The sequence below is a fragment of the Neofelis nebulosa genome, chromosome 15 (assembly GCF_028018385.1).
Source record: "Neofelis nebulosa isolate mNeoNeb1 chromosome 15, mNeoNeb1.pri, whole genome shotgun sequence".
Lineage (NCBI taxonomy): Eukaryota > Metazoa > Chordata > Mammalia > Carnivora > Felidae > Neofelis > Neofelis nebulosa.
The window spans coordinates 54,888,165-54,903,652 of NC_080796.1; the positions used below are offsets into that span (position 1 = coordinate 54,888,165).

Consider the following 15,488-nt stretch of genomic DNA (forward strand, 5'->3'; position numbering starts at 1 on the left):
ACCAGAGAGGAGCAATGGGAATTATACCATCAAAGTCTAAGTGAGAGTGTTTTCAATTCCAGAAAGAGAAATTTGAACTTGTTCTATATGTTATGAGAAATGACACGGTCAAATCAGAAGGGGATGTTTGTGGCTATTCAGAGGACGGATTGAAGAGAAGAGGCTGGCAGAGGGAAAACAAGGCACATGAGTTAGCAAGCAATGAGAGCCTAAGGCAGTGGTTGTAGAGAAAGAGCAGGTGATATGCCACCTCCCCACACTGGTGGTGGAAGGAAGATTGGCAGAACTTGGTGATGGAATGAGTAAGGGAGAGAAATACGTTATTATTACTATTGTTATAAACCTGAATTCTTCCTAAGCTTCTCTTACGATGTGATCTGCTCAACCATGGAACAAAGCTTAAGATGGAGCCAATATGGATTCTATTCCATGGAAACACAAGAGTAATACTTTTAAAATATTATTGCATATTACCCCATACTTTAGCTCTGGACCTGATGACTGGGTAAGCCTATATTGAGAATATCCATCATATTTCACTCTGGTTTTTAGGGGCTGATTATTCAGTAAGATATGAAACACAAGCACATGGGAAGATACAGCTATATGCTAGTACGTGCATCATCTTGGTTATTTTTCTGCTCTCTGTAGGTGATCCCTATAGAGTAGTCTTACTTTCATATTTGACACTTTGGAAGACTATTTACAGACTTGAGTGATTTAGGAAATGTGTTCTGGTCAGTGGGGGGCAGTGTCACATCGCAGAAAGAGCAGTCAGATTTCTGTGCAATCCCTGGGAGTGTGATTTTCACTTAATCTTAGGGTTCCCAACCCTGAATTATCTTTTGAATCACCTGGGATTTCTTTCTAAAATATAGATTTTCATACCCTATCCCTTGGAGATTCTGATTCAGTCAATTTGGCATAAGGTCTGAAAAAGGTGTTTTTTTTTTTTATTCTGTTTTGTTTTCTTAAACATCCTAAGTAATTTTGATAGCTAAATTTGAAAACTAGTGGTTTAATCTGAGTCTCAACTTTCATAGGATTGAGTTTTATAAACTTTCAATTACAATAAAATCTCAACTGTTAATGAAGTTACTTCTTGAAATAACTATTCTATCCCCTTTTGAAATGTTTCTTCAGTCACCTGGGTGGTCAGTTGATTAAGTGGCTGACTTCCCTCACGTCATGATCTTATGGTTTGTGGGTTTGAGGCCCGCTTTGAGCCCCCCATAGGGCTCTGGTATGAAGCCTGCTTGGGATTCTGGCTCTCTCTCTTCTCTCTCTGGCCCTCCCTCACTCACAGTTTCTGTCTTTCAAAATAAATAAATAACTATATATGTGTGTATATATACATATGTGTATATATATATATATATATATACACACACACACATATATAGTTCAAATAGTTCATATATATTCAAATAGTTCATCTATATTCAAATAGATGAGAAATTGAAGAAGTCATATATATATAGATAGATATATAGATAGATTATTACTGCATATATATATGACTTCTTCAATTTCTCGTCTATTTGAATCTTGACCATATGAGAACATGTTTGTTTGATTTTTATGCATTGTGATAACAAGAGAAAACCAATGAACTTTGTCTAATAGATACATATAATACATAAATATAGGATTAATTGTATGATAGTTTTAGTTTTTGAAGAGATGATAGAAAGTAGAAAGATACTTGCTTGAATTTTTGTTAAATCTGAGGAATAAATACCAGTTTTTAAAAACAGCAAAGAAATGTAAACAGAAATTGCTTCTATATATTTTTAATACAAAACTCATTTATTACTGACACTGTGAAATTTACAAATTCTGACTTCCCAGTTTTAAGAGCAACAGCTTAAGTTAATACATTGTTTTCTTCTTCATCTCTTTCAAGTAAAAAACAAACCAAAAAAAAAAAAAAAACAACACCAAAAACCCTTTGGCATGAAAAATAGCAACGGTGGTTTCGAACACATATTTTCCAAACAGTCATCCACGTTAAAGACTTGTTAGCAGCTCAATAAATCTCTATATAATAATATGTAGCATAAATATAAGCTGACCTTGAAGCTTATAGCATGTTTTAATCAGTTTCAAAATCTTTATTCACAGTTTCTGTGTAACTGGACTTTCCCAGCCTTCTCAGTTCTGAGAGATTTTTCTGATATGTCCACTGTATGAAGGAGACAGTACCACAGTGTCTCCTTCCTTTTACTGTCTCTTGGGTTTCATCTTGCTCATGTTTCTTCGATCCTGAGCCTGGATAACTTCCATGTGAATCCATGTTGAATCATTTGTTCTTCCCCTGGGCCTGTAGAGTCGCTCAAAAGGGCCAGGTTGTTCACCCAGGGAGCCATTAAGTGGCACATTCCTTCTGTCCTCGAAACCATCTTCATTTCTCTCCAGCTAGGAACTGATCACTTTAGACTATTAGCCTGAAGGTCATTCAGCAGATTTAAGTAAATATTTGATTTGAGAAATCTGGGGTAAGAGTCCTTCTCCATAAGAGTATATATAATTTTTTGGGCTTCATCAAAACACGTTGGTGTTGGTGCTTTAATCTTCTTGGCTGTAGATTCTCGAGTGCGAAAGTCAATATTGATCTAAAAACAAATACTCACTAGTTAATATGCACTTCCAATTTATTGCACATTTTATGATGTAACTACGTTTGTTAAAGCACCTCAAGACAATGGCGTTAAGCCCTCGTTTATATCAGTTCAAGTATCTCTTAAATGCCTATTCTAAACCAGCCCTATACTGGATGTGAAGGAGGTAGGAAGAAATATCCTCTCAAAATTCTTTGTTCCAAGTTTGCTTATAGTATAGTTGGGAGATGCAAAAGAGGCAGGCGTGAAAAATTTAAATACCCATACAAGGTGATACATGCATCAGAAAAAGTGATATGGTCATTTAAAATGTATAGGAGAGGACACTTTGTGTAGCTATTTTTTGCTTGAACCAAGAATATTTCATGGGAAGGTGGGTACATTACTAAGTGAAAATATTTCTGCTGCTGCAATTGTGTGTGTGATACATACTAATCTGTGTTTTATCCTAATGTAAGATGAGCATCTCATTAAGGACATTCTGATATGCAATTCTGGCTAATAATACTGGTAGTCCTACCCACCCCCTGTCACATTAGCTAATTTTGCAAAATCAGTCTTTTCATCCTACTGTCTTCAAATATACATAAATATAGAAAATTAGATTATTATTGCACTGAAGTATATGAACATACCTAAGTACTTAACAATGAAATTATGACACTTAAAAAAGATGTAATCTTGCTATGTGTGTGGAATGCTATTTCTGCATCTAAGTTCCTTAAACATAAACTGGTGGTAATGAAGATAATACTCACTTGTTTAGCAGCATCTGAATGCACAAATGCTTTATATATTTTCTCTGCTTTGCAATGCAAAAGATCAGACTCCGTTTTTTTATAGTCTTCACAAGCCAGCCAGAACTCAATGTTCTCCTCACTGAACTCAGACTTCAGGAAACTTCCAAAGACATCTTGACCAACTAAAAAGACAGGGGAGGTGGTGATCTAATTAAATTAATTGAGCCGGTAAATGAATACAAGAAAAATACTATTGCATTGCCTATGCACAAAGGTAAGAGATGGCTAATGCTGAAATAGCTGTGTCATAATTTATAGAGATGGGAAGGCCTCAGAGGTTCTTTCATTTATAGTTTATCTGGGGCCAAACAAACCTATCCACAGTCACACAGCTACTTAGTGATCTACAGAACTGTGTTTTGCTTCCATCTGTTAATTAAGTTACAATTCTGCTCTTGTGATTACAAAATAATCTCTTTTCTTATAAATACTAACTCCTAACCAGACTGTAGAGTATTTTAGGAAAGCAAACATTGACGAAAGTCATTAACATCATGTTCATTATTACCAAATATAATTTCCCCATCCAATTCTTATTAGTCAGAAAATGTGCTGATGTGCTGATTATATTTGCTCGTGTTACTGACGCTTTTAAATGGGCCATTTCTATGCCATTTATTTATTTGGCTGGATTGTAAACTAAGTCAGATAATAAGATGGATGAAGGATATTGAACAACTTGACCCCCAAGCAAGGATTCTGGAGACTACTCTGCTCACCCATACCTCTGAGCAAGGTCTTAATCCCAAGAGAACTCTGATGCCTATGATTGGGGAAAGGCAAGCTGATTTCATTCTTTACCTTGTCTTATCAGAAACTCCCCATCAAGACTGTTTAAAAATTGTTCTAATCCTATCTGTGTTATCATATATCATGTTATATATAATGCAATTATGTATTATGTGTCTCAACTTCCTTCAAGGCAACAAGGCACTGTGCCCTTGTTTTTTAATCCTTGGTGCTTCTAAAATGCCTGCCACTTAAAAGTGAGCTAAATGAGTAAATTATGAATGTATGGATAATACAGTAGTTAATTAATTGAATGAATCCCACTTCTTACGTCCAACAGTTACAAAAATACATTCTATAGGTAGCTTTCAGAATGGCAGTTCACATGTTGAGATGTTTGGTTTATGTTAAAAAACTTGAAACTTCAGAACCTCAGCATAATTTTAAATTTCACTCCTGTAATGACTCCAGGGAATACCTAATCGTCTTGGCAAATTTGTCCGAAGGATAGTGGCAGAACTGAGTACCAGGTCTTTAAACTACAATGAGACACAATATACTGAAGCTATTAGTGACTACAGAAAAACTATAATACAACTTTTCACACACTCTCCTATCCAGAAGACAATATGTTATTGAAGTCATTCAATGTGTTAGTATATTGAGCTAAGCCCAAAACATTTAGCAGTTAATCACACTTACTTTGGTTTGCAAGTAGTTTTTCCAGAGATTGAGACCACTGCATTACTTCATTAGCAGAGAGTCTACTGGGGACAAAATTTACATAAATTAGTGAACTTTTTTGTGTAATCACAAATAAAATCAGAATGGCTGCTATATTTTGGTAATTCCACAAACTAAGATTCTAGTTCTATAATTTTTTTTTTTTAATTTTTAACGTTTATTTATTTTCGAGACAAAGAGAGACAAAGCATGAACGGGGGAGGGGCAGAGAGAGAGGGAGATACAGAATCGGAAGCAGGCTCCAGGCTCTGAGCCATCAGCCCAGAGCCCGACGCGGGGCTCGAACTCACGGACTGTGAGATCATGACCTGAGCCGAAGCCGGACGCTTAACCGACTGAGCCACCCAGGCGCCCCTCTATAATTTTTTTTAAAAATTTGTCTGTAAGAAAACAAAACTTCCCTTAAAATGACTACAGATATGAAAAATATCTACCAACAAAGTATGAAGAAATCCAAATACATATACTCCAGCAGTATAATAAATTGCAAATTATGGACACACATGTTGACATTTAGTTTACATTCGTACTAAGTAGTCTACTCTTATTTGGCTGGTTACTTAAAAGAAATGAAATCTAGTATGTGCAATATTAATCACTTGCTAGAATACAGAGCTAGCTAATGCATAGACTACTCTTAAAAAGAAAAGTCAGCAGTATTAATGTACATACATGTCTTTGGACTTAGAAGATTTCATTCCAGACTCTGGATGTGGGATCATAGATCTCAGGTATGCTTTCATATCCATCCCACTACAAAAGACACAAATATGAATATTCATATTTCCTTATTAGAATACATATTATTTGTAAAAGGAGCATGAAATAAACTTCTCAAGGAACAAGGCAATAATAAAAATTGTTGTTATAACATTTTGCTGTATTAAGATTGAGGTAATTTTTATGAGCCAAAGTCTGCAAAAATTTCCATATAATTTAATGGCCTATCATGATTTATTTTTTAGACACACACACACACATATATATATATATATATATATATATATATATATATATAACAGCTAATTTCTCTGATCTAGTTAAGCTAACTGCTCATATTTTCTTCTATTCATTCTCAATCCTTCTGCCATTAAAGATAATCTAAGTCAAAATCCACCAAGTGACACACAAAATGAACTTACAAAGTCTTTGGCCTCTTTTTTTGAGTTTTGTCATCTAGAAGTGAATGGTCCGTGTCTTTCAATTCCTTTGGATTAGCAGAGAAGAACATCCCTGGCATTTTGTTTAACCTTGGCGTGGAGATCGCTGCTGCTCGCATAGTCCTCACTCCGTAAATATCTGCTGGTCAACGTCTGGGCGGCTTTATATAGTAAAGGCAGACAGGCTCGTGCTGTTCAAATGAGTCTGTTTATCAAGTGATGTTACCACAGACACTGGAAGTTCCCCCTTTCTTGGTGTGTTATGACGTGTATCTTGAAAAAAAAAAAAGAAAAGAAGCATGCAGTGATGTCTTGTGGTTAAAACTTACCAAATGAGAACAGGTCACTTGATTAAAAAGAAAGAGAAAATTTAACCTACAGAGGCACACACATATATACCACATGTCTAAAGTATTCGCAGCATCAACCTTTGGTTCTAGGGGATGCTTGTTTCTTCATAAAAAATTGCACATTTCAATAAAATACTTCATTTGGCGTATTTATTGTATCACATACAAATTCAGTACTAGAGAGGTATATCCTCAATGCTTTGAATAGTCCCTGACTACAAAATTCATCTGATCACAATATTTGGAAAAGTTCTTTTTTCCTTTCAGAAAGCAGTGTAAAATAAAATACCTTTTATCTGGGGCTCTTGGGTGGCTCAGTTGGTTGACTGTCCGACTTCCGCTCAGGTCATGATCTCATAGTTGGTGAGTTTGAGCCACACATCAGGCTCTGTGCTGACAGCTCAGAGCCAGGAACCTGCTTCGGATTCAGTGTCTCCCTTTCTCCCTTTCTCTCTGCCCCTCCTATGCTCATGCTGTCTCTCTCACAAATATACATATATATATATATATATATATATATGTAGGAAGAAAATATATCTTGAATTTTCCCACTTCCATGACAAGAAATTTCCGTGTTAGCATTTTCTAAGCTGTGTGCTAGACATTCTACTGGTGATATACAAGATGATTTTAAGGGGTCCATGAATGTTAATTTTTATTAAGAATATAATATATCAAACTGATTTTGTGTATTTTACTGCATTAAACTATTACTGCAATTAAAACTATAAGGACATGAAGTATAGTTAGTACAATAATATAATGTCATGTAAATACATTGATACTAAAGTATCATATTGTATCGAAGGAAAACTGCATATGGTAAAATGAGTAAGAGTATATCTGGACATCCCAATAATGTGTGCTTCCTAGGTGATGATCTTCCAAATTTTGGCAGTATCTCTGGAGAGAGCCAGTCTAACTTTAATTAAAATTAAGGATTTAAAACAAAAAAAACCTTAAACCCAATGAATTAGGTGACAAGGAAGAAGGGTTAATGCAATGTAAGCTTTTATAGAGTTTATATACACAGTGTGTTTATAGTGTCCAATTTAACATAACCCCCCTTTGGTTCTTGCCCCTGAAAAGACAAAATAAATTTTTAGAGAGGTTTCTGATGGTATTATGTAAATTTGACAAAAAGAAGGGCGTATTACTTTTCCTATCTTGGTTCTATCATCAGGATAAAATATAATTGAAAAGATCACATTTATAATATTTCAAAATTCACTTATTACACAGTCATGAATATATATATATTACATTGTATGGGCAAGCATCATTTGATGTTTGAAAGATAGCATGATGCAGAAAGAGAGCTAGTGAGATGAGGTGGCCACTTTGAAAGTGACCCAAACAAAATCGATGGGGCTTAAAGGCTAATGACAGAAAGGCATTTACTTGTATATTTCCTGTGGTTCAGTCCATATTTACTTTTCTGTTAAAATGTTCAATATTGCTCACATTTGTTTATCTGATAACTTCTGATTTCTCTAGATAATTGTGGGTAAGCTATATTAAAAAAATAATTTAACATTATTTTTAATGGCCTGGTATTATTAGTATTATCCAAATATACTGACAATATCCAAAGTATGTTTCTGCAACGATATTTCCTTTGGATGTGAATTAATAATATTAAGACAACAATAACAGCAGCAGCAGCAAAGTTTATGCAGCCACATAGGTTGGGGAAATAATGGAGTTAAGGTTAAATAAGGTTCTTAAATTGTCAAGGCAGATCTTTTCAGAGCCTTTAACACACATCTGTCAATTTTTAAAAGGAGGGTAGAATATGTGACAGTTTCCTAACATTTTTGAAAACTGAACTTTCATTAGGTAGGGAAGATAGTCTTCAGGAACAATATTCTCTGGATAAATTAGGAAACTCTGGTCTGAGACAAAAATAAAAAGTCGCCTCATAGATTAATAATTCCTTTAAATCTCTAATTTTTTGCTACCTAAATATTGACTTTTGGGCTCAAGCATTTGTAAGCAAGTACAATTGCATGCTTCCAGCCCAAATGGAGAATTAAACTCCTGATAGAAGGGTCCTTCTAAAATTCCTATGTCACAATTGGCTGTTGGATCCAACTCTGGCACAATAATGTAGCTGCTCTCTCAAAGGCTCCTTGCTAGATATGCAAAGCATATATGTGCCAGAGCTAGGCAAATTTGGCGAGGCTGCATCAACAAGGAACCATGAGTCCATGGCAGGGCATTGAAAGTTCTTTATGAATCATACAGTGGCACTGTCTGGGCCCTCTTTGTGAAATTCATTGAGAAAAGACAAATGGTCAAATAGGAACTTAACTAGATCCATCCCTTTGGTTGAAACTGTAGAGGGTTTGATAAAAGCCAATAGAAGAAACAGTGGCTCTCATAAACGTAATCTTATTTGAATATTTCCTCTGTGAAACTGCGTATAAGTAACTAAGTTGGAGTCTTAAGAAAAGGAATACTTCATGTGGTCTTAGTGTTATTTAAAAAAAATTAAGAGATGTTAGTTGTAGAGCATTTTAGGTTTACAGGAAAATCGAGAGGAAAGTACAGAGAGTTCCCACATACTCTCTCCCTTCCCCATAGCCTTCCCCACCATCAACATCCCGCATCAGTGTGTGTGGTATGTTTGTTCATGAACCTACACTGAAACGTCATTATCACCCAAAGTCCTTAGTTTACATTTTGGCTTCCTCTAATGGTATAGGTTTTGACAAATGTATAATGACATGTATCCACCATTATAGGATCATACCGAATAGTTTCCCTGCCCTAAAAATCCCAGTGTTATGTTCTAAAATGTGGAGGAGATTGGTTAAAAAAAAATTCTGATTATGGCTGTCTATTTTAATGGGGAAAATTTTAATCTTTGCTGAGTTTATTTTACATTTTGGTTCCAAACACTCCAATCACCTGATCCTAGTAGGGAGGGCTTTGATCTATGACTTTTTCAAATTTTATATTGATTAAATAGATTTTAATCCTTTATAATATTCCTGAAATTTTTGTAAACATTAGGAATTATGGGGAAAAGGACAAAAATGAGTATGAGATTATATCTTAAAAATAAAAAAATAAAAATAAAAATGTTTAAAATGTCATTAAAGTCAGTGACATGATGGGGCGCCTGGTGGCTCAGTTGGTTGAGCATTTGACTTCGGTTCAAGTCATGATTTCACTGTTCATGGCTTCCAGCTCCATGTCAAGCTCTGTGCTGACAGCTCATAGCCTGGAGCCTGCTTTGGATTCTGTGTCTCCCCCTTTCTGCCCCTCCTCTGCTCATGTTCTGTCTGTCTCTCTCTTAAAAATAAACATTAAAAAAAAAAAAGGTCAGTGACATGAACAGAAATTTTGATTCATTAAAACAAAATGTCTTGATTTGACAAATTTTAATTGCACTCCTGCAATGTATCAGATGTAGGTACAGCAAATAGAAAGATGAATGAATCTCTGTCCTAAGGGATTTACAGTAGAGTAGTGCAGACATGTATTTAAGTAAGTAATCCAAGTGAAAAGTGCCAGCAGAGAGGAATGTATAAGAGGAGTGATATTAACTCTGGATTTGTGGGACAGGAAGAAAAAAATGCTGTTACCATTACAAACCAGCAAGTACCTTTTCTCTGCCCATTTCTTCATTCCAGGTCAACACCCCTTGGAAAGTACAAAAGACTGAAATGGGGAAACTGGTCTTCAGCAAGTAGACACCTCTTACATGCATACAGATGATGGAAGAATGGATCCCATATGTAAACACAAAGCTCTGCAGAGGTTAAAAGTGACTCTGAAAGACTTTGTTGAATTAGTATAATCACTCAGTGGTCAGGGAATTAAGACAAAGGCTCACTACTTTTTGGGCTCCTGCAACATCCAGGTTTATATGTTTCAGCTACATTTCATAGAGTTTATTTGAAAAGCATCAACAAAGGAGAATTTGGAAAGATTTTGTTCTCTATGTCTATGGAGAGTGAAAGAATTAAGCATTTTAGATTTGCTTATGGTTTTATTCTCTAAATGAAGAAATCAGCTGATAAGTTTTAGTAAGATATTTGCAACTTGGTGAAATCCAGTGATCTCAGTAAATGCAAACTGAGCAAGATAAGAATCTAGTTTCTTTTTCTCTCTGTTCTAATCTACTTATAGTCAACACCAAACACCTCCTTTCTATAATATAAGTGATTATAAGAAAATCAAATGTGAGACCTTCAGTGAACTAGGCTCATGTGATTCTAGAAAACTCATTCACCATAGAGCTCATCTTAACAATAAAGTTCTCATTAATCGGCTCATTTTTGCTTCATTCTTGAATGTACTAAAGATTAATATTTGATTAATATTATCTCTGATATACTTCCTCCACATTGGACTCATTTCATTTATTATCACCCTATGATTTATAATCATTTCAACAAGGGAAAGTAGTCCTATCAGACTCTATTTGACTATGCTTTGCAAACAAAATTTGCAAGTACTGAAGCAAGTGTCTTGTTCCTGAGTTGAAATAAATGGAAAACTAAATGCTATAAGAACACTGACACATTATTTGCAGTTGGACTGGAATGATATGTTACATAAGACAGGACATAAATGCAAAAGCAGAGATATTCAAAGGTCAGCATGGAGAGGCAATCTGTAAAAACAAAGTTGTTTTTTTTTTTTAATTTAAATTCAAGTAAGTTAACATACAGTGTAGTCTTGGCTTCAGAAGTAGAACCCAGTGACTCATGTCTTAAATGAGACACCCAGTGCTCATACCTAAAAGTGCCCTCCTTAAAGCCTAGCACCCATTTAGCCCATTCCCCCCATCATCTCCCCTCCAGCCACCCTCAGTTTGTTCTCTGTATTTAAGAGTCTCTTATGGTTTGCCTCCCTCTCTGTTTTTGTCTTATTTTTGCTTTCCTTCCCCTATGTTCATCTGTTTTGTTTCTCAAATTCTACATATGAGTGAAATCATATATTTGTCTTTCTCTGGCTGACTTATTTCGCTTAGCATAATACCCTCTAGTTCCATCCACGTTGTTGCAAATGGCAAGATTTCATTCTTTTTCATCACCAAGTAGTATTCCATTGTGTGTGTGTGTGTGTGTGTGTGTGTGTGTGTATACCACATCTTTATCCATTCAGCTGTCAATGGACATTTGGGGTCTTTCTGTAATTTGGCTATTGATAGTGTTGCTATACTGGTGCAACCACTCTGGAAAAGAGTATGGAGGTTCCTCAAAAATTAAAAATAGAACTACCCTACAACCCAGCAATTACACTACTAGGAGGTACTTATACAAAGGATACAAAAATGCTGATTCGAAGGGACACAAAACAAAGTATTTTTTAATTATTAGGGAACAACTTCAATAAATGACTGTGTTAATTTCTCAAGTTTCTTCTTTCTAAAGTTTATTTATTATGAGAGAGACAGAGACAGTGCGAGTGGGGGAGGGGCAGAGAGAGGGAGACAGAATCTCAAGCAGGTTCCGTGCTGTCAGCTCAGAGTCCGACGTGGGGCTTGAATCATGAAACCACGAGATTATGACCTGAGTTGAACTGACTGAACCACCCAGGTGCCCCTATTTCTCAAATTTCTAATAACACTATTTCAGTGATTTGCCTTTGCTTTTACTATACATTATAGTGGTTAACAGCAGTGACTAATTTGCTTTGTTTTCTCCATTAATTATATAATTTTTCTAGAAAAATCTATCAAGTTTGCCTGATATGCTTTGTTCTTTCCGAAACTACGGCACTTATTTTCCATGACTCCATTGACTATTTTCTTCATGTCTTTTCTCATGTTTTGCGTGTGTGTGTGTGTGCGCGCGCGCATGTGTGTATTTATTTATTTTTACCAAGTATTGATGTCAAACTTACAGGATATTTATTTTATAATAAATGTCATACACTCAAATCATGTTCTTCCTACTTTAGAAAACACCTTAATCAATACATAGTGGCTACTTTAGCATGATTCTACTATTACTGTAGGTACATGTGGTCTGGCGTTCCAGTGTTCCTGTGTCTGCCCTAGGTCCTCTTCAAATAGACTTGATTTATTAATTTGTTTTTTCTTTTTTTTTTAATTCTTGCCTAAATGAAAGGCTTGGAGCCCAGTGAATCCTAATGATGTGATAACCTTGCTGTGTTTCAAAGGGCTGTGGGTTCAATACCAAGCTGTAACTTTGGCTTGTTTTTGTGAGCTTGATCAAATTGGCTAACTTCTTGTCAGTTTCCTCTGTATAGAAGTCAAAGGTGATCATTAAGCAACTTGCAGTGCTGGCAGTGTTGTGGGGACATCTTTGCTCCTTTTGAGATTCTATAGTGATAAAAAAAAAATTACACTCAGATGGGGCTTCGGGCTGGCTCAGTCAGAAGTGCATACGACTCTTGGTCTTGGGGTCATGAGTTTGAGCCCCACGTTGGCCATAGATATTACTTAAATAAAATTAAAAACAAAAATTAGGGGTGCCTGGGTAGCTCAGTCTGTTAAGCATTCAGCTTTGGCTCAGGTCATGATCTCGTGGTTCATGAGTTCAAGCCCTGACAAGCACTCAAGTGCTGACAGCTCAGAGCCTGAAGCCTGAAGCCTGTTTCAGATTCTGTGTCTCCCTCTCTCTGCCCCTCCTCCACTCACTCTCTCTCTCTCAAAAATAAACATTAAAAAATTAAAAAAACATTATACTCATAAAAATCAGGATTTAGATAGAATTTGTGATGGGTAGTACGTCTTCCATTGTATTTTATGTTAAAGCCCTCTGTCTAGACTTCTCCCTCCTAAAGCTCAGTGAATCTGGCAGCCAAACTGTTCTAGGTGCAGGGCTCCTCTTGGCATCGTATCTCAGCATGGACTGCGCCAATCTCTCAGACTGTGTCTTTCTCTATCAATATTTGTGTGTCACAAATCTTTTCTCTTAGCTAGGGCATTTCTGGAAACCAATATGTTAAACAACCGTACAAATGTATGTTCAGATGTTAATGACGTGGAAATACCACAGGCTATTTCTGCCAACCCCAATCTAATTTTGTCACCATCTGCTTTCTACAGATACTCATAGCTGGAAATACTGATCATTCCCAACTGCAGACTTTATCCAGTTTCAGTTTCCAAGCCAATCCATAATGAGACTAGCAAGAGCTAAGTTATTTCAGTTTGAATTTGAACTGGCAGAAAGTCTCCTCTGGAGTCCATTTTTAAGATAGGATCTTCATGGTAACAGATGTCAGCAACCCTATTTTGAGTATTAAGTTAACTTAGGCAAACAGTAAAACTGGAAGCCTCATGGGGGTACTAAGTAATATAGACCAGGTAAAGCTACTAATTGGAGAAATATGGCTGCCACCAGCTATTTACTTTCCTAAAGTGTAAATAGCCCTCTTCTAAACTTCATATCTTGGTTTTCTTCTCCTGTGTGCTTTGTTTTGTCTTTACATGGCTTTGCAGAAACAGAATGTCAGGGCAATATATTTGATGGGAACTAAAATTTAGAACATGCTCATAATCTTGTTTTATCTTTTGTGTCAAATGATATGGAAGATCAGGAGAGATAAACTGCTATTTGCTTCTGTTATTTCATTTGTAAAAATCAGGTAACTGTTACTTTGAGAAATTTTTGTCTTTGTTTTGTCATTGTGAAGTTTTAAGTTCTATTTCATCTAGATTTGGTGTCTTCTTTTGACTCTTTGGCTTTTTCCTCTTATTTAGTCTGGTATGACCAGGCTTTTAGTTGAGACAGTAAGATCTTAACACACCAAAAACAGTGTAGACATATTAAAAGCAGCCTGGTTTGTGGGGAAGTTTGTTCCATTTTCCTTGCTTAGGGTTTTTTTTTTTTTTTTCACATTTTGTTTAAGCAAGATTGAGGTACATTTGTCTTCCCCATATGAGTGAGTGGGCAATGCAAAAAAAAAAAAGTGAAGTGATTAGCAATGTTTGGACTAAATTATAACAGGAGGTTGGGCATAGGCAAGAAAGCAGGAAAACTAGGTCAAAATGGGATAAGGATTTGAAATGTCACAGTGGGACTGGCAATGAGTATGACCGACTCTGAAACTGATTTATCCCTCTCCTGACTTCCCTGTTCACTACGCAACAGCAATTGAATCCCAACAAAACTGAAACCTCTTTAGAATATGGCAGTTGTATCATGACTTACATGATTCTATTCAATCCTGGGAACCACAGCCTTTAAAACAAATATCTTGTAGGTAGTTACATATTATATAATTCAACATTTGCATCTTTAAGCAAATCATTATTCACCAAGTATAGAAAATCAAAAGCATCTGAGAAGACCTAAAAAAGATCAATACATTGGGATTTTCCTTTTAATGTACCTTTCCTCCTGATTTGGGACCGTTTCAAAGACAATGGAGGCCATAGACCAGGGAAAATGTCACCGGTTGACTTTTCTTTTACTAGAAAAATTTATTTAAAAAGTATATCACTTTGGGGGCGCCTGGGTGGCTCAGTCGTTTAAGTGTCTGACACTTGGTTTCAGCTCAGGTTATGATCTCATGTTTGTGAGTTCATGCCCCACACTGGGCTTTGGACTGACAGCATGGAACCTGCTTGAGATTCTCTCTCTCTATTTCTCACTGTCCCTACCCCCGCCCCCTCCAAAATAAATAAAAATAAAAAAATAAAAATAAAAAGCATATCACTTCAGAACTATGAAAGCGGTTTTCAATTTTGGGTTATGTCTCCCCTCCCCGCCCCCCCAGTAGAATCCATATTCAATTATCAAATCAAATATCAGTCAATCCAGAGAAAGATCTGGTCAGCTATGGATGTCTTCAAGACCAGAATACCATCCACTTATAGAACTGCTGTAAGATTAAGATACTGATTCAGGTATGTGTGATCTCATAGAAGTCTTAAGTCACCCATGATTACATCAAATTAAGGTCTATCTTAACCACAGCCTAACTTGGTGGCAATAATTGATATTAATTGATGAATAAAACTATATCCAACATTATGTAGTTAGAAGGCCACTATCCAAATTTATTTATTCTTTCTCAGAATTGTTCTTCAGTCTCCTTTTCCTTTCCCTTTGGCTTTCCTTTCCTGCTAAACCCTTTGTATTTTTGTGCCCA

The 15,488-nt window shown here is 35.9% G+C and overlaps 1 protein-coding gene and 1 long non-coding RNA gene across 3 annotated transcripts in view; one reads left to right on the top strand and one right to left on the bottom strand.

Moving 5' to 3' along the window:
* Nucleotides 1-15,488, top strand: part of LOC131496343 (uncharacterized) — a 368,341-nt gene that overhangs the window by 166,002 nt on the left and 186,851 nt on the right. The window lies entirely within an intron of this gene.
* RGS1 (regulator of G protein signaling 1) lies at nt 1,780-6,265 on the bottom strand. Of its 2 annotated transcripts, none has more exons than XM_058701827.1 (5): nt 6,037-6,265; nt 5,567-5,647; nt 4,853-4,914; nt 3,380-3,543; nt 1,780-2,615 (listed from the first exon to the last, which is right to left on the bottom strand). In XM_058701827.1, the coding sequence occupies exons 1-5, from the start codon at nt 6,171-6,173 to the stop codon at nt 2,430-2,432; spliced, it is 630 nt and encodes a 209-aa protein (XP_058557810.1). In that variant the 5' UTR covers nt 6,174-6,265; the 3' UTR covers nt 1,780-2,429. The 2 variants fall into 2 exon arrangements, with proteins under 2 accessions (XP_058557810.1, XP_058557809.1); XM_058701826.1 differs by having other exon boundaries at nt 4,853-4,917.